The 25,419-nt window shown below is 39.2% G+C and overlaps 1 protein-coding gene across 5 annotated transcripts in view; it reads right to left on the bottom strand.

The window, feature by feature from the left end:
- The window catches only part of ndrg4 (NDRG family member 4), a gene marked incomplete at both ends in the record, with an annotated part of 64,798 nt that overhangs the window by 15,060 nt on the left and 24,319 nt on the right, over nt 1-25,419 (bottom strand). For 2 of the 5 annotated variants that reach the window (XM_079246637.1, XM_079246636.1), the window contains one exon: nt 449-469. In XM_079246637.1, the coding sequence (XP_079102763.1) occupies nt 449-469 (21 nt within the window). Of the gene's footprint in view, nt 1-448; nt 470-9,704; nt 9,744-15,507; nt 15,667-18,118; nt 18,210-25,419 lie in introns of those variants that run through there. The other 3 variants (XM_079246633.1, XM_079246634.1, XM_079246635.1) reach the window with 3 other exon arrangements.

The raw sequence follows: 25,419 nt of genomic DNA, 5'->3' as shown, positions 1-25,419 counted from the left end.
ACATTTAAGTGGGGTTTTTTTTGTATATTATTATAAGAAAGCTAAAAGATTAAACATTTTGCATGTGTGGCTGCATGACAAGCATGCAACACACACGTTTTAATCATCTTATCGAGACTGCAATATTTTTTTTTTTTTTTTTGTTGCAGAGAAAACCTCTCCTCCACTTTTCTTGTTCGCAGAGGGATGAGCCTTGGTGCATTGCACGGCATCTGTGTTACTACGCCTATGTGTGTCAGTGGGCCAAAGTCAGAGAATGACCCATCAACTGAGACTGACTCTGCAGTTTCTCCCTCTGAATGAGATCAGGAGGAAACCACAGACCATCCCAAATGTTATGCTTCAGCATCAAGACACGAGCAAAAGCATGGAACTCTGAGACATCTCAAAGCTTAAAGAATGAATTGTGACGACTGCGGTGTGTGTGTAAACAACCCTCATCACTCACCCCGTCCCAGCACTCAGGCATGGTTCCAGTATTTGTAGTCTGAGCCGATGAAAAAGAGGAGGGCAGACGGGCAGACGAGCAGCCAGACCTCTCCTGTTTTAAGGGACTAGGTCTTGGTGAGGACTCGCTGGAGGATGGAGAGCTGGAAGAGGATGCCGCAAGCTGCTGCCTTTGTCTGCGCTGCTCGGCTTCGACCACACTCTTATGCTACGTGCCGCTGCCCTCCCCCTCCCACTCCTCCTCTTCCTCAAAACATCCCTCCCTTTTCTCACACTTTGCCTGAGCGGAGAGAGACTGGCTGGCGACAGCAGGCTCAGAGCGCTGACTCCTCAGCCTGCGATTGGCCGGCTGGGCCGTCACTCTGTAGCAGCTCTCTCATCAGCACCACTGCTCTAGTTTTGATTCGGTGCCGTTGCCCTGCTTTCCGCAATGACCTTGTTCCGGCTTCAAACAAAACAAATCATTTTTTGTTCAGAAATCACGCCAAATCTTTCGTATCAGGAGCTCACATCAGCATTATGCAGCTAATTACCAATAATTGACTATTTAAAAGAGGCTTGATTTTACTTCTGAACACAATGGTTGTGTGATGCAAATACAGAGAAGTGCTGTTATGCACGTGATATCTGAGTGCATGGATGTGTACTGAGCGATGCTGCCTTGTTGAAGAGTTTTTGCTGGCATTTTAGAAGTCCAGCAACACTAAAAACACCTTAGGCATCACTGACCTGCTTAACTACAGTCCGGAAACATAACTTCACCATCAACGTCTGATAAGTTTAACATGCACAGTTTACACAGAATGCATAAATCTGATCTGATTGGTTATGATGCTGGCGTTGCTGTGTTGCCTTTGTGTCGTTGATTCCATTTAATGCCTTTGTGTTTCTTAAATGAGTAAAGTTTGATGAGTTGTCCATGCCAGTGGAATTGGCACATGAAGCAAAGGGTCTGTTCAGGATTTTACTTCAAAAGTAAAAGTACAACATAAGCAAATTCAAACCCTTTAAGGTCCTGCTCCATTTGTCAGAGGTAAATTTGCAGTGACTTTGATGAATTTCTTTCAAAAATTGTGGAAATTCATCTGCCAGAGCAATCTCTACCCATTGGTTTGGGTATATAAAACCCAAACTAAAACTTGTTTGTTACAACACTACTGTTTTAAATTCTGACCATTTCACTGTCATAGTGCTGTTATTGAATTATATCTCACCCATTTGCTAACAAAGATTAAATCTGATTATTTTTGTCCAAAACAAACAGAAAAATGCAGAGAAACATATTTTCTCAGGCCTTTTTTTGAAGCGTGAACATAAAAATGTTGATATTTAACCCATATACAATTTTAAGCACTTCAGAAATACTGATGGTAAAACAGCAGCCCAGTTTTGACTAAAACAGAATGGGTGTAAATTGGGAACCAAGGTGGTTGTTTGTTTTTCTGCAGGGCAGAACAAAACGCAGCACAAGAGGGAAATGACAGATAATGTGTACCATGTAATGTACTTCATACCGTCACCCTTTAACTTCAACACTAACAAAAAGGCCAGGGGAAAATGTTTCTTTGTGTTTTTTGGTTTGTTTTGGACAAGAATAAACAGAATAAAAGGTTTTTTTTTTTTTGCAAATGGTTGAGATGTGAAGAAGAAGACGTTAATAATGTAATAGCAGAGAAACGGTTGAAATTTAAAACAGTGTTATGGCAAACACTTAGTTTGGGTTTTGCATACACAAACCAGTTGGTAGCGACGTCTCAGGCTGGTTTCGTTCCACAATCTTTTAAATAAATTCATAAAAATTTACCTCTACCAAGCTGCAGACCAGGACTTTCAAGTGATAACTAGCTGTGTTTAACTCCTAAACCTCACCGTGTTGGGGGAATGAAACAGAAAGGAGTTGTGAACAGGAATGGAAGTAGACAACATCGTATAGGACTTGTTTTATGTTAATAACATCTTGATCTACAGGTTAACCCTTTTTGCCATTCGGTTTTAACCCACTGTGAGATTAGCAGGAAGTAGAACTCCCATGATGATCTATCATGTTGACAAAGCTGAAAATTCATGTAGAATTGTTGCACTTTTATGATTCAGCTGCTGTTTGCAATAAGCATCTCCTTCGTGTTCTCGGTTACTGCAGAGATGCATCCTGTGACAGTGACATCAGATTCATGGCACATATTTCAGAGGTCAAGGGACAATCGGACAACCTTGCAGGGACAGCAGTATCTTACATACTGCAAAGTGATACCAAGGGCTCTGAGCACCAACCACTCCAGAAAAAGTAGTCCCTCACAGTTCCATCAGGAGGAGAATATGTAGATGAATTCTGGTTGATAAGCAACCATTTATTTATCCTTGATTAAGAAATAAAAAAATCAAAACCCATGCACAGTTTTCAGCGGCTAAACTGCTAGTTAGTGGAGATTTTGGAGCTCGGTGTGAATAATCAAGATGGTTTCCATGAGGACTGACTTTTCTTCGAGCTTTGCTTTTGTATCCATACGCAGAAAAACTGTCATAAAAATGTGACCTACATCTGCTCACTCTGGAAGATGGTTGTCAGCTGAGCTGAAGCTGAGGCGGTGCATGAAAGCAAATCTAAAGTCAGCTGGAAAACATGCGTTTGATGTGTTCTAAGATCTTCAGGGAAGCAGATTTCAGCCTGAATCTGTGTTGCGAATCTCCATTTGGAGAAAGATGTAACATTAATGTGGGGAGTAAAAAGCGTACGTGCACATCCACATGGCTGCGATGGTGTCTGCTAACTGCAGACTCTCCTCTCTGCTCCATGTTGTCATTCATCACCCGCCCCTTTGTCCTACCTCTACGACCCCATCCCCCCTTTTCTCTCCCTCTATCTCCTCTTTTCCCAACCGATCTATCCCCCTTTCCTGCTGACAGACCGCTCAGCATGCTGACTGAAATGCACTCATTGCCTCTTTCCTCCCTCTCCCTCTTTGACTTTGTCCCCCTTTCCCCTCCACACCAGAGATTAACTCTCTCCCTGCTGACTCGGCATCGCCCCATCTGCCTTAAACATACAATCTGCATAAGATGTGCAGGATGGAAAGTGAAGCGTGGACGACACAGAGGGCTAAAATATGTGCTGTATTTTCATCCCACCTCTGTCTTTTTCTGCTTGTGACTCTTTAAAATGCTAATAACTCAACAATTCCCATCTTCTTAAACGTATGCACCATAATGCTCACGGCTTTTCTTTCATGATACACCAAGAACATGGTTTCTATGGTTTCTAGGCTTGTTTTTCTTTCTCACACTGCTTTTATTTTACCGTGCGTACCTCAAAGTAATACTCATGGCTGTTTGTAATTTCTAGTCCAGCAAAAATGCTTAGAAATGTAATAAACAAAACATTGTAGAAGAACCACGTGTGTGAAGAGCATCAGTCTAATAGGTTGTAGACGGATGGAAAGTGTTAAATCTGTTTAACTCGCACAATAAAGACATTGGAGTTAACTTCCGTGATTTTATCTTCCTTTTAATCCAAAAATCACTCGGAAAAGATTAGATAAAGATTTATGATAAGCAAAGTGTTTGAATTCTAATGAGCCTTTCCCATTTTTATTCTGACATATAGGTCTATAACAGGGATCTTAAACTGTAGTCCTTGACAGCTACTGTCCTTCAGGATTTAGATGCTTCCCTGCTCCAACACACAGATCACTGGTCTATATGCTTTCATATGGGCTTTGAAAATCAAATATAACCAAACACAACCATTTGAGATGGTGCTTTCAATTGTACCAGATATGCTACGGCAAACTATGCTGCTGGACTTTTGTAAGAAGCAGCCTAGAAACATTGTCAGAGGACAGCAAGTCAGACACTGAGGTGCCATACAGATACTGATCATTTATCAATATATCAATAACCAGTAGAAGTAGGAAATTAACCTGAAAATAACCTTTCAGGTTATTTTTAACAAGTCCTCCGACCAAAGCAGCTGAGTCAGTCTTTTGCTTGTTTGTTTAACCATTTTAAATCCCACCATTTTCAACCTAAAAAAAAGTCCCACTGTAAACAAATTGTTTTACTGGACTACTTTCACTGAACACTGGCTGATGGAAGAGGATCATTTCTGTTGCATCTGCTGCTGGAGTGTAACATGGCTTCAAAAATAAACTGAACTGGCCACTGGTCTGGCATGAGTGTTTACTGGAAATGCAGTTATGATTGCAGCCTGGAGTGGCTGACATCATTTCATCAGACCTCAATGTGACCTTAATGGTATGGCGACTTGAAATGACTGAGTAAATGCATATTTATGTACAAGATATCTTGTACCAGCAGGTATTGCCTCTCCATGCTGCAGGTGGAAACAAGCAATTTAGCCTTTTTTTTAGTAGGTGGGGGTGAGGGATGGTGTTTTGTGTCTGTTTTTCAAAGCAGACACATAATACCTGCAAAACAGACTAAAAAAAAAATTAAACATAGTTTAAAAAAAAAGTCAAATGATGCATAAGTGAAGGACTGTCTTCTTTGAACATGTCAATTGGACATTGGATGACCTTATCAGGCCACATTTTCAGTTCAGCTGTTCATTAAAAGTTTTATTTGCAAGATTTTTCTCAATTTTATTTGTTCTGAATGAATACAGAAGGGATTAAAACAGCGGGGGACGGCAGCAGGTGGAGTTTGAGACTGTTGAGCTGTAAAACGAGGCTAACTGCTTCCTAGCTTCTGTCGTAACACGCAGGCACCAAGGAAAGCTGCTGTCCGTGTGTTTGTGACAAATTCTTCCCTTATCAGGTAAGAGCCCCTTTATAACAGCAACCTGAGTTCGCAACCGGGTTAAATAAATGTTAAATGGGGTCTTGTAGTTTAGTATGACGGACTCTGTAATGAGGTAAGTTCTGTGGCAACTGTTAGCCATGTGTCGAGTAGAAATAGTTAGCTTAAAGCTAACCGTGTGCTATGCTAACTGGTTCACTGTCCATCAGCTCATAGCAATAATAAGAACGATGGAATTTTTTGTGCTGTAATTTCCACTGTGTTTTGTGTTTAATTAATGTACTGTTAAGAGTGTTGTTGATTGTGGAGTAACAAATAGGTTAGAGAAATTTTACAATTCTGGCAACAAGCTAATCCACAGTATTAACGTTTTCTTTACTGTAAACAAATTGTTAACAAAGCAGTACATGTGGTACTACCTGTGCAACTATTTGATGTCCTGGCTTTCAGTTAATACATGCAGAAGCCAAGGAAAGCTGGTGTCCGTGTGTTTATGACAAATTCTTCCCTGATCTGGGATTTTACACATAACAATCAGAAAGGACTGAAACAAGCCACAGAAATATGGAACAGTGAGGAAAAAGATGCAAAATTGGCACAAAGGATGGAGATGTAAGATGCCTGCAGAACAGACAAAGAAACTGCAGAAAGGCTCAATTTAAGCTTCGAGACAACCCTAAACAATTGTACCAACATACAGCGCAGTAGATACGTTACTTTAAGCACTTTGTGACACAAAGATGAAACATGACTACAGGCATAAAAAGATGGCAAAATAAGAAAACCACCATTGCAATGTTATAATATTTATCAAAACTTGCCACAAAAAAGAACATTACTAATTTTGGGAATTATACTGGAAGGCCTTGGATAGGTTTTATTTATCCCAACAAAAAACATGAATGCTTATCTAACTGTGAGTCTTATGGAGAACAGATGAGATGGTGTCATCACAGATCATCTGGTGATCATGTGCTGCATAATACAGCACATTACTAAATATAACTACGCGACTGAAGTCACCTGTTTAAAGGTGCGTGATGTCTTTCATCAGAAGAACAGAAGAACTGGAATGAAAAATCACATCTAAAAACGAAGGAGTGAGGGAATATTTCTTTATTATCCACAGCATTAACCTCTGTGATGAAAGAAAAACAGATAATAAACAATTTCAAGCTCAGCAAATCCAGTATTCAAAAGGCTTCTGTGTCACACATGGAGCTGAGAAAGAAGCTGGAGTGTAAAAACAGAGGTGAGAGGGAGGTGTTTCCAAAGTGCCTTGGTGCTCCTGTCAACACATGCCGCTTAAAGTGTGAAAGCACTGATGAGGTCTTATGAAAAAAATCATGTAACAATTCAAGAAACTTTTTAAAAAGTGGAGCTTCTGCTCTAATTAGTTCAAGCTGATGGAGTCTAACAGCGCCGGGGTTGTTTTGTAGGTGATTGATCAAACTGATTGATCTGTGTTGCAGAGGGGAATGTGCATTAATCTCACTGCCACCATCTTTTAGCTGTGGACAGCTAATGAAAGCACCTCTGGTTTTTCTTTCCTGTAGAGAAAAGAAAAGAGTTTCCCAGGAAATGTGTGGTATGTTTTGCTTTTCAACGTCTAAGCTTTGTGTTGAGTCTTGTTAAGAAACTCATATAAGCCTGCATTGCAATTTTCAGAACCTAACCTGCATGTTGCTGGATGCTGCTTATTACAGAGGATTATAACCTCTGATGCTGATTTCTTAGCCTAATTGGCTGCAGGGCTTCGGTCAGAAGGTATCAGTGAAGTTTATGAAGTTTATTGTAGAACTGTTCGGATGCAGCAATGCCTTCTGGGTACAGAGCAGTTTATTGTTAGTGACTGCTGTACCGTTGTAAACATGTCGAATGTAGAACGTGAAGGAAAGTAAGAGAAACTGCATAAACCTTTTCCATAATAACACACCTATTTCAAAATAAATGTACAAATGCGAAAACATTTAACTTGAAAAACTCACAACACGGCTGATTTCAAGTGATGCAACAGAGACATGAATGGCAGAAGCTAAAGCACCTCATGGTTGGTTGGATTAAGGACCAGAAAAAAAAGTCTTTAGCTTTGATGGGGTTAAATGTCTGGTACAGAAAGGTTGCTATGCTCCAGTGTGAAGATAAAGAGTCCAGAGAACACCAAGCTGCAGTTTCACTGAAATGACACCAAACTAACAGCAAAGATTCATTCATCAATCGTTTTCCTAACCGCTGAGTCCGATCAGAGCCGCGGGACAAACGGCAAAGATACACAATATAATTACCTCCACCAAAAGCAGGGTATCTATCTATCTATCTATCTATCTATCTATCTATCTATCTATCTATCTATCTATCTATCTATCTATCTATCTATCTATCTATCTATCTATTTCTCAATCTGTCTATCTATCTATCTATCTATCTATCTATCTATCTATCTATCTATCTATCTATCTATCTATCTGTCTATCTATCTATCTATCTATCTATCTATTTCTCAATCTGTCTATCTATCTATCTATCTATCTATCTATCTATCTATCTATCTATCTATCTATCTATCTATCTATCTATCTATCTATCTATCTATCTATCTATCTATCTATCTATCTATCTGCCTGTTTGTTTATCAACTTTATGCAAACTGGTGGGGACATGTGACCTGAATCAGTGTATTGGTGATGGACATGAAACTGGTCGTACAGGGAACTGATTGTGCGGAAACAAACACAAAGACTAAAAACAAATGATACGATGATGGATGTTGGGTTAAGGAAAGCAGGTGGTGCTAGTGGAGAATTGCAAACACATGGGAACTCTGGTTTATTTATTCATTTTCTTAACCACTTAGCCCAGTTACAGCTCACAGGAAGCTAGATCCTATCCCAGCAATCATTGGGCAAGAGGCACCCTGGACAGGCCGCCAGTCCATCGCAGGGCTGTGTGGCAACTCAGCTGGACTAAAAATGCAACATCAAAGTGACGACAGAACAGGCTCGACTTCAATGTCTGTCCTTACATGTTTTTTAAAGTCTGTTGGGAAAAGTGTGTTCTGCTGGGCAGCAGCATCAGAATGAGGGACTGAAAGAAGCAGAACAAACCAGTATGTGCTGGGAACAACTGGGACTGGCTGTCCAGAGAGGAATGCTGCACAAGCTGCTGAACATAACACAATTCTTCACATCCTTCACCAACCAGAGTGGGCTCATTTTTCACACTTTATATGAAAAACACAAAACTACAGTGAGAACTTATTGATAAAGTCATCATCTTTCTGATGGGTTGTGCTACAAAGTACCACTATAGTGAGTAAGTAAGTAAATCTTTATTTATATAGCGCCTTTCAAGATAAAAAAAAAAAAAATCACAAAATGCTTCACAACAAAACACAAAAAATGTTAAAACAACAAACATCATGAGGGTCAAGTGGCACTCAATGCAGAATGCAAGTGTCTTGTCTGGTCCCTTGTCTCTTTCTTTTTGTCCTAGATAGAAACCGTGTGGTTTCTTTGACACGCGTTGCTGTTAGGCAACAACGGTACAGAAATGTTCATAATAAATGTAACCGTGTCATCATAACACGTCAGAAATTTGTGTTTTCAAGATTAGAAAGTTATGTTGTGCTACTTTAAGAGAAGCTTGATTGATTTGTTGATTTTATTGAACAACTATTTGTTGCTGTTTCTTCTTACAAACTGGCTTATATGTATACAGTTGTTAAAAACTGGAGTAATGAGGTTTTGTTTAAACTGGATTATGTTTGAATTGTCTGTAAAAGTGCATTGAGATAACTTCGTTGTAAAGATGTGTTAGACAATTAAAACTGAATTAAACTGAACTGGAATAAATTGAGTTAAACTTTGGTTATTCTAGCTTAGAGGACTACATTAAACCTCTAAAGTCGGGGAAAATGATCACTTCATGCTGTCATACTCAACTATTACCTTCATTTAAGTTTCACCTGTTTCTTCAGATAAGTTGTGTCCTAATAAAATCCGTCAGGTCACCATTGATTCCCTGAACATCTAAACCCAGATGCACAGTAAAGTGCAAAAAATATCAGAGCTTGGACCACAGAAAATCTTTGTATGCTCTTAAATATCTGAACACCGACATCCAGCAAGTCTGCATGTAAGTGGGAACTACCTGAGTGAGCTGAAACAAGATGTCATATCTTCAAACTGACAAGACGGAGAGAAATTCACAAACTCTCCAATGTAGGAAGGATATGGTGACAGCTGAAATAACTTACAGTATTTACAATACTGCAAGAACATGTTTTAGTTTTTATTCTAATCTGCTTTTGGCTTCATGTGTGTCACTGTCCAGACAGCAGCCAAGTGCTGTCGCAACTCTAGAAATAATCATTTTACCTTTGAATTCACGCTTGAGCCTGCACAAAGGGATGACAAATAAACGTGAAGGGCCCAAGAAACAAACAAAATAAGACAAAGACAAAAGAAAAGGCAACAGAAAGGAGAGGAGGAGCAATCGCTTACCTTCCAGTCACCTGGTGGCATCAGCTGCTCGCAGCTCTCCTGCAGAGTGACAAGCAGATAAAAGACAGAGAAACAGCATTAAAATTGGAGGGAGATAAGCTGTCTGAGCTCACAAGCAGACATGTTCCTCCCATTGTTGTAGCTGAAGGCCGCTTGTCTTAAAGAAGAGCCGCACAAGCTGTACAGTGTAGGTCCAAACCACAGACACAGAAAAGCCGTTTCCCAGAGGTACCTCAGCAGCACCGCATCCAAACATCTGCAGCTGCTGCTATGGGGTGTACAAAAAGCTCCATCTGTGTTTAACATGTTCTCCTTTCTCTTATTTAAAGGGGTCATCCAGCAAGTTAGCAGTGCATTAAATAAACTGGGGAATATACTAAATCTATTTTTAATCATATGACTGGAAATTGATGCAACAAAGGTCAAAGCAGCTTGACACTGCCCCCATTAGACTGAAATGTGTTCCTGCATCAGCTTCCTGCAACACTTTCACTGTTTTATTGAGATTCCCAAACTTTAGAACAATATTATATCACTTCAGGAAAGGAGTTCTCATGCTTGCATTCATTTATTGTTCATTTCCAGCTAATGAGTAGAAGCATAAATAAAAAAATAGTGGACTGAAAATTCCTCTTTTTTGGGGGATTCTGAAGATAATATGCATATATGTCGTGCATGCATACATTATCTTAACCACTTAGTCCTGTTAAGGGTTGCAGGGAAGCGGGAGTGTATCCCAGCAGTCACTGGAGAGAGGGGGTGGGTACACCCTGGCCGGTCCATCACAAGGCCACGTATGTGTGTGTGGTTTATTATTATTATGTGTCATTGTGAATTGCTGAGGGGGCAGAAGACAAAAAAAGAGGAATGTTTTTACATAAAGTGAAGCAAATATTCTCAGAAATTGTATCAAACATGATGCATTAGGTATTATTCAGGGTTTTAGATTTCTTTATATGGAATTACAAACACAGTTAGTGTTTCAGCTTATCTTTCTTTTCCACAAAGCAACTGGAACTGTAAATATCTGCTGCATTAATACACTTCTGTTTTCATCAGATTTTGGAAGATTGACACTGCATGTTAACTTTAAACTAATACGGACCGGTAACATTGATGGAGCCCCCCTTTAACAATTCTTTTGGCTGTTTTACATCTTGATCTGCCAGAACACTTTTGCTAAAGCACATGTGGGAAACTATGAGAAAATTAAGGTTAAAAAGTGAGGAAAGATGGTGTTTAGATGAGACAGTGCAGCAGCCAGATCCTCCTCGCAATGAGACACCTCCTCAGTGATGTGAGCAGACCAGACAATGGTTTTCCGTTTGCCGTAACGCGGATGGCTGTCAGACGCCATGAAGTGCCGTCTGACTCCATTTAGGCTGCTATCATTTTATTTATTGGTCGGTGACAGATGACAAACTGGATTCAGTCAATGTGACATCGGATTTAATGCTTTCCAAGTAGGCATGGTTTTCGAACTGACTGAACTCTTGGAGAGCATCTCGCTGGAGAGGTGCTTATTCTCTGGGGAATATGGACGTTGCGGCGTCTTAAAAGGACAGGTTCACATTTTCCATCTAAATTTATCTTATAATGATCAACTCTTATATCGATCAAATCCCCCGGCATGTTGGTCTGAAGTTATTCTTATGCCTTCCAGGAATGATTCTTTCCTAATGCGCGTCCAAGTAAAACCTAAACTAAATATTTTCATGTAAAACACAGTTACAGCATTCTGACATCATGAAAAAAATCAAACTGATTCCCTTAAAAAATGACGTGTTTTCAGCAAAACATCATTATGAAATGTGACAGAAGCGATACTGACACAAAAAGTCGATGTGAAGTAATAAATAACTGCACAAATAAGCTGTAGATAATAATGGCATGAGTTAATGATTTGGAGACTTCAGTTGTGTTTCCAAATGATATTATTTCAGTTTAATTTAATAACATGAATTTAAATTCAACAGTTTTAAAATAATAATAATAATAATATGTGCAACAAATGAAGCACACAATACAATATATTATATATTACTATAAATAAATATTATGTATATTTATACTTATACCTGAATTTAAAGTTTAAGAAATGTGAAAATTGTCACATTTCATATCTTACACATCATTATTATATTAAAAATCAAACTAACGCATCCCGTTGTATTGTGTCGTGTTGTATTTTTTGTATAGTTTTCTATATCATTGTGTTTCTTTTTAACAAAAAACCAGTGTTGCTGTGCAGACTGTCATAAAGTAGAACTGTGCTGGCTTTTGGACTTTGTGCTGATAGTAACTCAGCTGGTTTCTTTCCATTTGTAGCCAGCAGATTCTTGATTCTTCAGCCCACACACCGGTTCTCCACTTGTCTGTAATCTATCTGAAATTAACTTGCAATAAACAACCATTTAAAACAAACAAGAACACTGTGCAACAAGAAAACAACTTGATGTCAGAGTGCTGCAGTCTTGTTAAATCTTTACTTTCATTTCACAACTAAACGTAATCGATCATTGGTCACAGTGTTCCTTAATGACCTGATTACTGCATAGAGACAAGCATTTAAAACGTAAACCCATCCTTTAAATGAAATGTATTCGCATCAAACATGTTTTTTTTTATTCATAAATAAATGCATCCTGATGTGCAATAAAATAACATGCTTAAAATCATTTTCAGGATTATTTATTTATCTTTTTTTTTTCTTTTTCTTGATGGAAGTTTACTCAACCCAACGTGTTATTTCAGCACGCACCATTTATTTGTGCTCTGCTGCCTTTTTAAAGCCTAAAGCAGAGCAGGAACATCTGGCTATCTAGACCAAACCAAAAGATTTAAGGACATGCGTGTGAGGTTAGATTTCAGAGCAATTAAAAAAGATGGTGTTGACATTCTTCCACTGTTAGGCTTGCACAACTAGAAGCTTGTAAAGTCAGGTGGGAATTTCTGAAGATACTTCTGAAAGAAAAAACATGACAGCATTAAAGATGGACACTCCACATATGCAAAGTCAAAAGTAAAAAGGTGGAAGGGTGAAGTCACATTATTGTTAATTCATGTGATGACTAGAAAAAGAAAGGACAGGAGTGGCACACAAAGTCACACCAGGGACACCTAAAGAAAAAAAAAAGAAAGAAAAATACATGACAAAAAACAAGATCTGAAGCTGCCCTGGAGAGGAAACTTGTCCAGTATGTGTTTGTATCGTGGAGCTGGGTGTGTGAAGGGAAGAAACCTAATAAACTCATCCGTCATGTCAGGGGGAGTGTGCAGCTCAAAGGGCAACTTCAGTCCCTGTTATATTCATGCAGACGGATCTTTGCATTCAGAGGTGAAACATCAGGGATGACAGTACAGTGGTCGGACCAGCAGGTGGCACTCTTCTCCTTCTTTTAACTCCCACCCCTGTCATGGTGCAACTTTGGATGTGTGTGTGTGTGTGTGTGAGTGTGTGTGTGTGTGTGTGTGTGTGGCATCTTACAACATGGAGGGTGGAGATTATAGAGACTGAACATTAAAACCAATGGGAATAATGTCTTAAAAGTGGTGTGAGGGCGCTTCTAGCGATGGCAATGTTCACAGATGGTGAAATGTGTCCGTCTGCACGTTGATAAGATGCTGTGATGCATTCTGGTCTCTTTTTCTCTGGTCTGGTTTTGTGGCCTAAATTCAAGGTTTTAATATCTTTCCTATTTTCTTTTCTTTCAGCAGGATGTCTCACCAAGACTAAATCACTGCAGCTCTAAATTTAAGTCTTCTGGTCCAGGAGGATGAGCGACAGACTTGATTAAGTGGATCCTAATGATACTAAGACTTTGTGTCCAGAGAATAGAATATAATTATTCATTCATTCATTCATTTTCCTAACCGCTCAATCCAATTCAGGGTCGCGGGGAAGCTGGAGCCTATCCCAGCTGGCTTTGGGCGACAGGCAGGGTACACCCTGGACAGCTCGCCAGTCCATCGCAGGAGAATATAATTATGTGCAGCTAAATGCAGGGACGCTGCATGTTGTTGCAGACTTTCCGTTGCACTTCAGACCAGTCTGCCACACAGTTTACCCTTTAGAGATAAAGCACCTTTTGCTTGTGTAGCCTGCAAGGAGCTACAGTTGTGCTCATATGTATTCATCCCCTTTTATTAAAGAAAAAGGCTGAATTTACAACAGTTACTTAAATAACTGGAGACTTAAAAAAGGAACAAGAACAAAATTTGCAAAAATATAATTTAGTAATATAAGACACTGTTTTTTCATTTAATTGAGTTGAAGAAAGAAAAAAAACCAAACAAACAAATTGGTCCTGGACAAATTAGAGCACTTTTCTGTTGAACAGTGGGACAAAATACCTGTCAACAGGTGCAGAAGTCTGACTGAGAGGAACAGAAAACACCTGACTGGAGCGGAAACATTAAAGGATTGTTCAACTGAATATTAGTTTATGGTGTAATATGTAATAAATTATCTTATTTTTTTTGCTTTTTAAAAAAAAAAAATTTCTATTGAACCAGAATTAGAAAATAATAAATAAATCATAAATAAATAAATAATAAATAAAAATTTTATTTATTTATTTAGGCAGCTGTTTTTTTGTTTTTTCATCTTTAATGAAAGGGTATGAATAAATATGAGCACAACTGTAGTTAAAAGAATGAATCATCTTCAGAATACAGTAAAATATGTGAGTCAAAGGCAGGTTGAAGCAGAGATCCTCACATTGTTAAGTGAGGCTAGGTAGCTCTAAGCTAGTTGGTTATCAGTGGTATTCTAAATTACATTTCTACAACCAAACGAGTTTGATATGGAAGCGTCAAAGCTGATGGTTTAACCTGAAAAAAAGTCACTTGGATTTGTTGTTATTTATCTCAACAACTTTACCTAAGTAATCCATTTCTGCCTGTTGGGCAGGAAAAAAACTTAGCAAAGGCTTGAGGGCTTTCTGGTGCAGCCAGCAGGAATCCTGACTCATGTTTGGAATATAACAACTCATATAATATATATATTATTTCATATATAATTATATATAATAAGCCCCTGTTTAGATCAATTATTACAGGAACCTGTAAGCAGTTGGAAAACAGTAAAATCTTGGATCTTGTTTGCAACACATCTGCTTGTAAATGGGATCTTTAAGATCAAACATCTTTATTTCATTCTGTTGGTGGGTGCATGTTAGTGCACATGCATGCATGCACCAGTTGAATCTATAATATAAAAGAAAGTAATGCACTTCTGTCCAATTTGGAGATTTTCTATATAAATCCATAGAAAACAGGTTTAAATGTCAAAGGTTCTTGCTCTGCTGCAGAAAACATATGTTGTTGCACTAACTCTTGGTTTAAAACCCGACGGTGCTTCAGCCTGGTAATATGTAGATTAGAGTCTTTTGACTCTGTCTCTGGGGACAACAGCAAATATTTGTGCGCTTCTGTGGCACAGTGGACAGTAAAAGTCTGGGTCAAGGTTGATCTGTCGTGATCTGAGGTCACTTTGTTTGAAAACAGGAAATTGTGTTGTCAATTTATTTTGGCTGTATCCTGGTTTCGTGAAAGCAGATTTATATTTATATAAACTTGCCTTTATTATCCAGTAAAACAGTACAGTTTTCCAACACTTTGCCAGTTTTACCTGGGACCAGTGAGTAAGTGCTTTCTAAAAGAAAAGACGAATAAAAGAATATATGCTTCATGAATGAACCTGAATAATTGAATCTTGTATTCTGGTTTTATTCTCAGTTACTGCTGTGTTCTGTGTTTGGTGTACTGTTCCTCAAATGTTTCTGCTTATTCTGGTAGTTACCGGGATGACCCCGCTGGTCCGACGGCGGGTCTGGCGGAGCCAGTGCCGTGCGATGACATGCCAGCGGTGAGTGGGGCGGCGAGGGGGAGGGGGTTGGTTAGGGGGCGCGGGGCTGGCGGGGCACGGGAGCCCCTCCGTTGTCTCCTCTCCTTTATCCTGCTGTGTTGTGAAACAACAAGCACAACAAGGTGATTATTGGGAAACAACAGGGGCAGACACATCAACAACATACAGTCAACATAAAGATGCGATCATCTTTAATGTGTCCCATTCTCTGACGCAGTGCTTCTGGATGTCTGAGCAACAGCCTCGGTGATCCTTTCAGCCTTTAAATGTCCAAAGAAGAAATATCTTGTACCATTTTATAGCTTCTTTTCTCTCCCTGCATCACCAGAAAGGTCAGACTGAAGATCTGCAGCTTCCCTTTAATTGGAATAGAGGGGCAGGCTGTGAGTAGAGACCTGCTGGAGCATGTCTGCATGCAGTTTTAAACCAGTATCATGCTACATCCATGTCATGAGCAAAGCTGCAGAGTAGAGAAGGATGTACATTAACTGACACGTAGCTTTCGGAAATAACGGATTTTTTTTTATGTCAAGTACAAATTTAGCTCATTCGCATATTTATTTTAAATTAACAATTATATATGTTTTTAAACCATAAAAAAGTGCAAGTTGTGCCTTTTTCCTTCAGAATTTAACATTTCTTGAACCAACGTGGATCCAAGTGCTCCATAGCAATGTTAGCGTTATAAAACTCATGAAGGTTTTTTTTTTTTAATTGGCCTCAGTGGTCACCGTTTTCTCTCTAATAGCACCATGACCTTATCAGGAATAATAGTAATACAAATTATCAATATGAAACATTAATATGACATACATGACTAATCTGAGATACAGTGCATGACACTCCCACCACTGTGCATCACTGTTGGAAACATGACATGGAGACTTTGTCTTTTCCATTTGCTCAGTTTTGTTTACATGTTAGAAACATCTTATTTGAAGCTGCTTTGGATCATATAAATGTACCAGTTTCTCATCCATTTAAATCTACTTTTGTCAGGGTTTGGACTCTTTGTGTGTCTTCGTTTCAGGTTTCCTGTTTTATTTTGTAGTTTTTCCTGTTTAGTTCTCTTGGTTCTTGTTTTGCTTTATTGATTTCCTGTTGTAGTTCACCTGGGTTCATTTAGTAGATTCATTACACCTGTGTCTCATGATGTTGTCTGTATATATGCTCCTGGTTTTCAGTTCCCAGTTACTGGATCATTTTATTGTTAGTCCCCTGAGTTCCTCTGTCTAAATGAAATTAGTCTTGAATCCGTATCCCTGTTCCTTTGTCTCTGCGTTTGGGTCCACCGCCGTCCTGACAACTTTAGAAAGATTATGGAATTTATCAGCTCGTCTCTGAGTTTTCATATGAATTGAGAGCAGGATTTTTCCAGGCAGGTTGTGACTTTTATCGGTATTTTTGCCAGGAGATAATCACACAGTAACTGCTCTCACAAAGGTCACTTACTTGTTGCTGCATAACAACAGAGCTGCCGACTTTAAAACAAGAGAGGCGGCAGATAAAACTATGTCTGAGCAGAAGAGGCCTTTGAATGTGCAGCAAACCTGGCAGCTCATTGAGCCATGCAACATGTACCCTAATCAATGAGACAGCAATCAATGGCCTTGATTATTTACCAGCAGCAAGCCATAATGAGCCCGCCTAATGACCTATAACTGGTGAAAGGCAGGTGAGGGCACTCATATGGATGCACGGGATATTGTTATCATAAAGCGAGTTTTAAAAAAAATCCTGACATCTTCTATCATCATTTCTGAGACACTGGTGCAGTGAGTCATGTCTGAGTCATTGCTTGCATTCGCTGCCTCTCCTTGACTCTTTCAGCACGCATTAGAGAGTCAACAGAAGAAAACAAATAAAAATGCAACAAATAATGCATTTATCTGTTCTTATTTTAAGGATTTTCTTGGCTTTCATCATTTTGCTCAGCACCATGCAGTTTTACAGCAATGAGTTATCTATCTCAAAGCTCTTCATGCTTCAGTCTTGGATCCTCTTGACACAGCTGGCAGAAATAATCAACAACTTTACTATTACAGGGTTGTCATAACATTTTAAGTAAATAATGAAATCGTCTATTTTCTGGTATAAGTCTTGCCTTTTTAGTCACGTCTGCACTTGGCGAGTCTCCAGCATTTCTATCATTCCTGCATCAGAGGAATCCACGAGTCCCTGATTCAGCCTCAGCTGCTACCTGTTGCTTATTTACCGGATAAGTGGACTGGAATAAGTGGCATTTATGTAACCGCCTACTCCCAGCTCTCTGTTTTTGATTCCATCAGCCTTTCACCATCCTCCCTCCTTCTCTCTCACATACAGCCTAAATAAGCTTTCATCTTCTCAGTGTTGTTATCAGAGTCATGGTTGGATGGAGTGTATTAATTTTCTCCAGTGCTGGTAAACAAGCATGTTGTTGTAATTATAAGCCATCACAGCTAATGAGCACAAACATCTCCATCTTAATACGCCAGGAGTTTTAGAGAGTGTGCATGAGAGCACACATTAGAAGGGATTAATGGAATGAACAAGGAGGACTGACCACGTCTGAGTCCACTCCTCTCTTCTCTGGGAGTAGAGGCTTCTCCTCTGTGAACTGCTGCTCCTTCATTCCCGCCATCCTGGACAGCAACCTGCAATCACCATAGCAACATGCAGATCAGCACAAACTGAGGTTATATCATGAATGTATCACATAAAGTCATTTCTTATCCCCCATGTATGAATTAAAAAAAAAAAAAACTAGTGTTGCATGACAGTGAGAGTAGTGACATCTTCCTTTATGGGTAATTTCACAAATGTCCATTGTAAAATTATGGAAGGACTCAGATCAATAACTGAATGTTGTATTGAACTGAAAGCAAATAGGTAAAACAATAATTGTAAAAATGGAAATGGAATCCAACTGGAAATGAGTATACACCACTTTGAACCTCCTCTTCTAAGGTAAAATATGTCATATTTCAGGTTAAAACTCAGGATTTACCCTTTAAAGTCCAACCTCAAAACCACTGGGCCGAAAAGTCCAGTTTTTAAAAAAAAAAAAAAAAAAAAAAAAAAACTTAAGTCTTTATTTGGCCCTTAACAAAATCTGATTTTTTTTTTTTTTTTTAAACTGTTTATTTTTTTGGCATTTTCACTATTTATCACCGTGTGATAGGTCAAAATTATTGCAGTGTAATCTCCTGCTTTCTTGTCCACCAGGGGGCGGAAGAGCAGTATTATATTGTGTACAACAGGGTTTTGAGTCAAGTTTCTACCATAAAGTGATGCAAAATGTCACAGAAACTGTATGTACAAATATAAGTTTGGCTTCATAGGGTTAATCTTCCCGTGACTCTTCAACGGATTAAGCAGTTAATGGATGGATGGTTAATCTTTCAAATTAAATTTAATAGTTGCTCCAAAAAGCTTTCAGGCCCTCACATCCATTTTGGAATATTCAGCCCACGTGTCAGAAATCTAAAATTCAACTCTCATTAGTAAAGCAGCAGTTTTGAACCTAACATGTTCTGGTTTATTCAGATCAAACACAAAATGAAATTTTCCTTTGTTTATCTTGTGAAAGATGTGCTGCCGGAAAGCTTTTGCAGCATTTTGCACAGTGAATATTCATCTCTGCTTTGGTGCTTACCGCCTTTGATTGTAATGAATAAAAAACATTAAATGTCCAAATCGTAATGTAGAATTTTAGTTTTTGGTTTTTTAAATTTGATTAACATAATTAATATTAGCCCTGCGACAGACTGGCAAGCTGTCCAGGGTGTACCCTGCCTTTTGCCCTAAGACTGCTGGGATAGGCTCCAGCTTCCCTGCGACCCAGAATTGGATTGAGCGGTTAGGAAAATGAATGAATGAATGAATGAATAAGTAATATTAAGTTAATCTAGAGACACATTAAGTGTCCAGATACTAAAGGATATCTGAGGAGACTGAGGAGAGACAGGCATCCACGGAAACTCTTGCTGATTTTCTATTGTTATGTAACAGCGAGTACGCTGATCTTCAAACTTTATTGTGGTTTTTCCAGCTGCAATAAGGCGGAACAACGGAGACTCCAGAGGATGAGGAAAACAGCGAGGAAAATCTTCACAATATCCTGCGTGACCCATCCCAACCTGCATTTTACTTGCTTCAGCGTTTGCCCTCAGCAAGATGATACAGGTTCATGCAGGCCAGAACCAGTGAAATGAGCCTACAGTCTGTACCCTCAGGCTAGGTGGCTGCTCAATGAGCGCTTCAAACCCCCGTAGACACATTCAAAGCCGCAGTTGACATGGATGCTTACTGACCGAGATTACTCTGTAAAAGGAGGAGGGTGGAAGTCCACAGACTTCTCTTGCAAAGATAACAGAAAAACTGAGGCTGAATAAAAGTCTAATTAGGCTGAGTTGCTGTGTTTCAGGACAACGCACAGTAGAGTCAGACAGCGTTAGTGCAATTATAGTGTTAGAGGATGACTTCAGTCCACCGACACAAGAACACCGAGGAGCATGATCCCACTAACAAGACACGGGGCTAATTCAGTTTCTGAAACTGGAACAAACTGGAACATTTATTAATTTTCCAGGAAAATATTTATATATTGTTTCTGCGTCACATCAAATAGCATTGTTAAGATTGCCAAACTGGCCAAATAAGCTAAAACTTTAAAGCCCTAAATATAAATCGACCCTAAAGACAGCAGCAGGGATGTGCATTCACACAGCAGACCAAACATCATTCAGTTTCCAAGCATGAGTCAGCAGTTCCATGTAACTTTCTGACCTTAAGAACACGCGTTTCTGACTTGTTTTGATGGCACAGTGACATTTATCAAATAAATTCCTGAAGCCATTGCTGTCCTGAACCAGAGAGAGACACTTCATAACTATTGTTCAAGGATGCTTCATTTCACCGCAGACTTCTACTTTATGGACCACACCGCATGCCCCAAACAGGACGCACTGTAGCTTTTTTTTATCAAAGGAACACAACTGGACATTGTTGGAAGATGGGAGAAAATAAAAGAGAGGACAAATATGAAAGCCAACATTAGACTGACTTTTACTCACTGGATAGAGCTCAGAGTAAAGGTAGGATGCAAGACGGATGATGATAGTCATCATTTGAGATCAACTCACTGAGATGTGCTTCTTTAAGAAGCCCCAAAATCTTCTCAATAAGGAGAAAGGCAGGAGTGGATGGTGCAGTTACTTGCCCTGCTTTCAGTCATGTGGAGTTTGACACCCACATACAGGAACTGTTTTTCAACTTCTGGATGTCAAACCAACATGCAGCTACACTTTCCCAAAAAATATTTTTCACCTCTTGGTTGGACATTGGTAATGACATGACTTGGTGTGATTAGGTTTAGGGAGTAACAAATCTCTTTTCCAGGGTCGGAGAGTAACCATGGCTTGCCACTTACACATTAATGGAAACCATTTCATCACTTTTTAGATGCAGTTTCATTCACAATCACCAAATGTTGGACGTTATATCTAATTATTTTCGACACAGACAGGCAAACTCTTAGAGATTAGACAATGCATGCATGACTAAATGTAAAGGGAAGTGAAAGACTAAGAAGCACAAAAGACAAAGTAATAGTTTATGAAGAATCAGTTTTACACAAAAGGACATACATAATTGAAAGAGTGATTAAAACAAGAGGGTATGTTTTTGTATGTAAAGACACCAAACAGAACGTCATAATGTGACCCTGGAACGCCACTCACTGTTGCAACCGTGTGCACCTGCTGGTCACAGGGACACTGGAGGACCCTTCACTCTCACCTCACCTGTTCTACCCCTCAGGTAAACAAAATGAAACCTCAAAATGCCCCCCTTCCCCACCCCTTATCAAATACCCAAAAATAAAACTATGAACCTGTAGAAAATGTCCGCAACACCTCTGCAGCCCAGAAAGCAACTGAAAGAATTTCCTTTTTTCTGCCACCAGCTGTATAACTCGTCAAACTGGCATCGATTTGCACAAGAAAAGTGAAAGTCAACAAGCAATAATTCACATCTCCTCAGTAGAACTAAGCAGAAATATAAGTAAGAAAGAGATTTTGGGGGAAGGAGATGTAGCAAATAATAAGACTGGTTTCACCAGGAAGCTAAAAGTAGATGGATCAAACTTTTTTGAGAATAAATTCACCTTTATTCTGGTATCAAAAGCACACACTGACCATCTCTTTCCCTCCTTTCTTCTTCCTCTTTCCCTCCAACCTCTCTTGTCCTTTGCTGTTCTCCTGGTAGTTACTCAGCATTATCTGCACAGTTTATCTGACATCCTTAAAGAGACAAACCCCAGATGCCACTTACAGTCTCTCCAAACAGCTGATGAAGTGTTTCTGTGTGTGTGTGTGTGTGTGTGTGTGTGTGACCCAATGGTGTTAGATCTATCTACTTAACAAGAAAAAAGAAAAGAAAATCGCCCACTCAAGGAAATGACGCGCAGCATCCATACACAGATATTTAAAGTCACACCAGTCAGAATATGTGAATTACTGTCACTGCACCACTGGCAGAAAGACACAATGGGACTTTATGGGCACAGAGTCCAATAAAGTCTCTGGTAAATGAAGACGATACATCTATTATAACAGGGATGCTGCTAGTCATGTGGGGGCCCGAGGTACAACTGCTTTGTGGGCCCCCTCCAAACAAAAGCGAGAAACCAGAGCCAGTTTGAATAATTGATTCGTCTACTGAAATTATTATAAGCTGTAAGATGAGAGCAGTGTGGCTGCAATACTCAAATTCTGTGTTTTAAAAATACTCATTTTGATTAAACATGTGGGGGAAAAAATGTCCCTGGAGTTAAAGATAAAAGCCTCATCTGAGAGATTCAGTTTTCTTTACACTGTGATTTTAGTCTTCTGTTGGTTCCATTGTTTATCATCATGTAGTAAATTAAGGTACCTCAACCACAGAGGCACAGCGGTAAAAAGTACTTAGAACCAGGAAAGCATCATGATTCTTTCCACATTTACTGCACAATATAAAATCCCTTTTTAAAGGGAACAAATGAAACAAACTTTACTTGGAAACAGGCTGAATATAATAGGATGAAGGTTTTGTGATGTAATCTGCCGGTTTGATGACTGTGCTGTTTCATAGCTCTGTGGTCATCAGTGCTTTGGGCTTTCAGGAACCACAAGAGGTCATTTTCGGAAAGGAGGATGGGGCTGGAATGTCTCAGTACAGTAGAGCCAGCAACAGATCCAAGCTGGTGTCAGATTGAGGAGCAGCCATAATTGATCAATACATCCTATTGATCCAAAATTAACATCTCTCAAATCTGACAAAGGCTGACATTGTGACGTTCCTCAGTATTAAGTTTTACCAATCACCCATTCTCAGAATTACGCATACACACACACACACACACACACACACACTTATATATATATATATAATATATGTACATATCAAGTGTAATGCTGTTACCACTCATCTTGTTATCTTAAGAAAACAAACTCTGTTTTCTCAAGATAAAACATTCTGTTGTAATGAGAAAAGAGTCGTCATTATCTTGAGATAACCAGAAAATTAACTCGTTTCTTAGAGATAAAGATAAAAATAAAAAAAAGAATACAAGTCAAACACAGCTGCTGTCTGCTTCTGTACTTTGCAGCTCACTTCACTTTGAATTTACTTGATTTAACAACAATGTTAAGAAATTAAATCTGTCATTTTGTAATTTTATTCGATCAGAACACAGAATGATGCAGCATAATGTTATAAAATACAGCAGCACTGTTAACAGTCCCCCTGCAGACCCCCCCTGTTAAATTTGGTTGTTATATATTTGTACCTTGTTAATTAGCTCTTGCTTGACCATCTTCACCGACTGACCTTATTCACTACATAAGACGGTAAACAAACTCTCTTTTTAGCAGCTTATAAAAACAAACAGCAGTCCAACTTTAAGCCAGACTTTGTAATCATATTCTTCTCCTTCCCTGCTCATCACCCCTCTCCGTCTCCCTCCCATCGTGACCAATTTATTAAATGAGTCAGGGTGACCTTTCTATAGACTGGAATACAGCCATGATGAGTATTAATATGAAGAAAGGAGCCCAAACATCACCACGTCTCACTCAGTTTCAGCTTCCTTCTAATGTGGCCATTTCATCTTCACCAGCCTTCGTCTGTTTAGATAAACTGAAGCGCTGACTGGCATGCACGCCCAATTTCACTTTTGGTGTCACAAGTATCACTAGTAAGCATTTTTGGTTATATTTAGAGCATTCATGCACACACAGGCAATGTGTCAGAATAAGTTGTTTATGCTACAATGGAAGATTATTTTAAACATCAGATATGATTCGAAAGAACACACAGAAAGCATTCTCTGCTTGGTGTGTAGGAGGTGTTGAGAGGACAAATGAGACGCATCTGGACCTTCAGTTGAACCACGTTGGCCAAAGTCTCATCAGAAACGGTCTTCATGGAGGGATGGCTGTCAGAAGCCACTTTTAGGGAAAGGAGTAGGGAGGAAAAACTGAGGAATGGAAAAAGAACTGAACTCAGTGTCGGTGAGAACAGGTCTCTTAAGAACTATAAGTGCCTTCAAAGGCGCTACATGAATCTAATCCATTATTATACTATTGTAGTGATGAATTCTCCCCAGAGCCCAGACCTCAACATTATTAGAGCGCTGCAGGATTATCTTGTCAGTGAATGGAACAAAAAGCAGCCAATGGCCAAAGAAAAAAAGGTTAACAAAGTCCTTCAAGGAGCCTCGCGAAATATTCCTGAAAACTACTTGAAGAAAAGCTTTTTTTAAAGGAATCTGAAGGTTCACAATGTGCTAAAGAATTTTCAAGCTTGTCATAATTACACAAAGTTTGTTTTGTATTTACATCTATTATTAAACTCTTTCATATGTTCAATTACTGTTGGTTTCCTTATAGAGGCTATTATGAATTGGCTTTCATTATGTTTTTTTTCTCTGTCTGTAAAGCATCTTGAGATGGCATTGCCGTGATTTGACGCTATATAAATAAAGTTTAATTTAATTGAATAATAAATTTTAAAAAAAACCCTGCGGGGTGGCTGAAGACGTTTGCACAGCTGATGATGTGCTGCAGTCCAACAAGCCAGATGACAACATTGTTAAACATTATTAAAGTAAGGTTAACCAGTAACTTTGGCCGATATTTGGACCACTTAGCATTCAAGAAGTCATAACAATACAATTTTTGTTATTATTTTTTGGTAAAACTGCACGATGACCTGATTTTCAGAACCTTTTATATACTTTAACATGTCATCAGTGAGTAATTATCAACTTAAAGCATAAAGATTTTAATGTTTCACAGTTTGTAATAAATATTTGACAAATCTCAGCTTGTTGGTAACATTAAAAAGCTAGAATGGTTAGAAATTTCAACCCTGTTCTTTGCTGTTATAGTTCTGATCTAAGTGTAGATCAGGGATCTTCAGTCCTGGTCCTTGAAGTGTTCCTGCTGGAACAAACCTGACTCAGACTGGGTCAAGCTCTGCACATGTCTGCTAAACACCCATTGATCTAACTCAGGTGTGTTGCAGCAGGGAGACTTGGAAAGCCTGCTGTGCACCCGGCCCTCGAGCACCAGGACTGAGGATTCCTGGTGTAGATCAACACGTTGGTTCCTTTGGGTTGAAAATGAAAACATTAAAAAGCTGCTTGGCGAAGGGAAGATGATGCATGTTACATTTCCCGTCATCGCGTCTGCTGCTCCCTGCTCGGCATTGTCACTGTGCTCTCTGCTTTGTCTCTGATTCTTTTTGTTTCTCTGCTTCTCCAGTTTGACAGCACCTCTCTTCCAGACTCCAAGCGTCTTCTCGTCTCATCTCCACAACATT

Source organism: Telmatherina bonti (assembly GCF_933228915.1).
Source record: "Telmatherina bonti genome assembly, chromosome: 2".
Classification (NCBI taxonomy): Eukaryota; Metazoa; Chordata; class Actinopteri; order Atheriniformes; family Telmatherinidae; genus Telmatherina; species Telmatherina bonti.
Note: the sequence above shows the minus strand (reverse complement) of the source record. Positions and strands in the feature narration are given on the sequence as shown.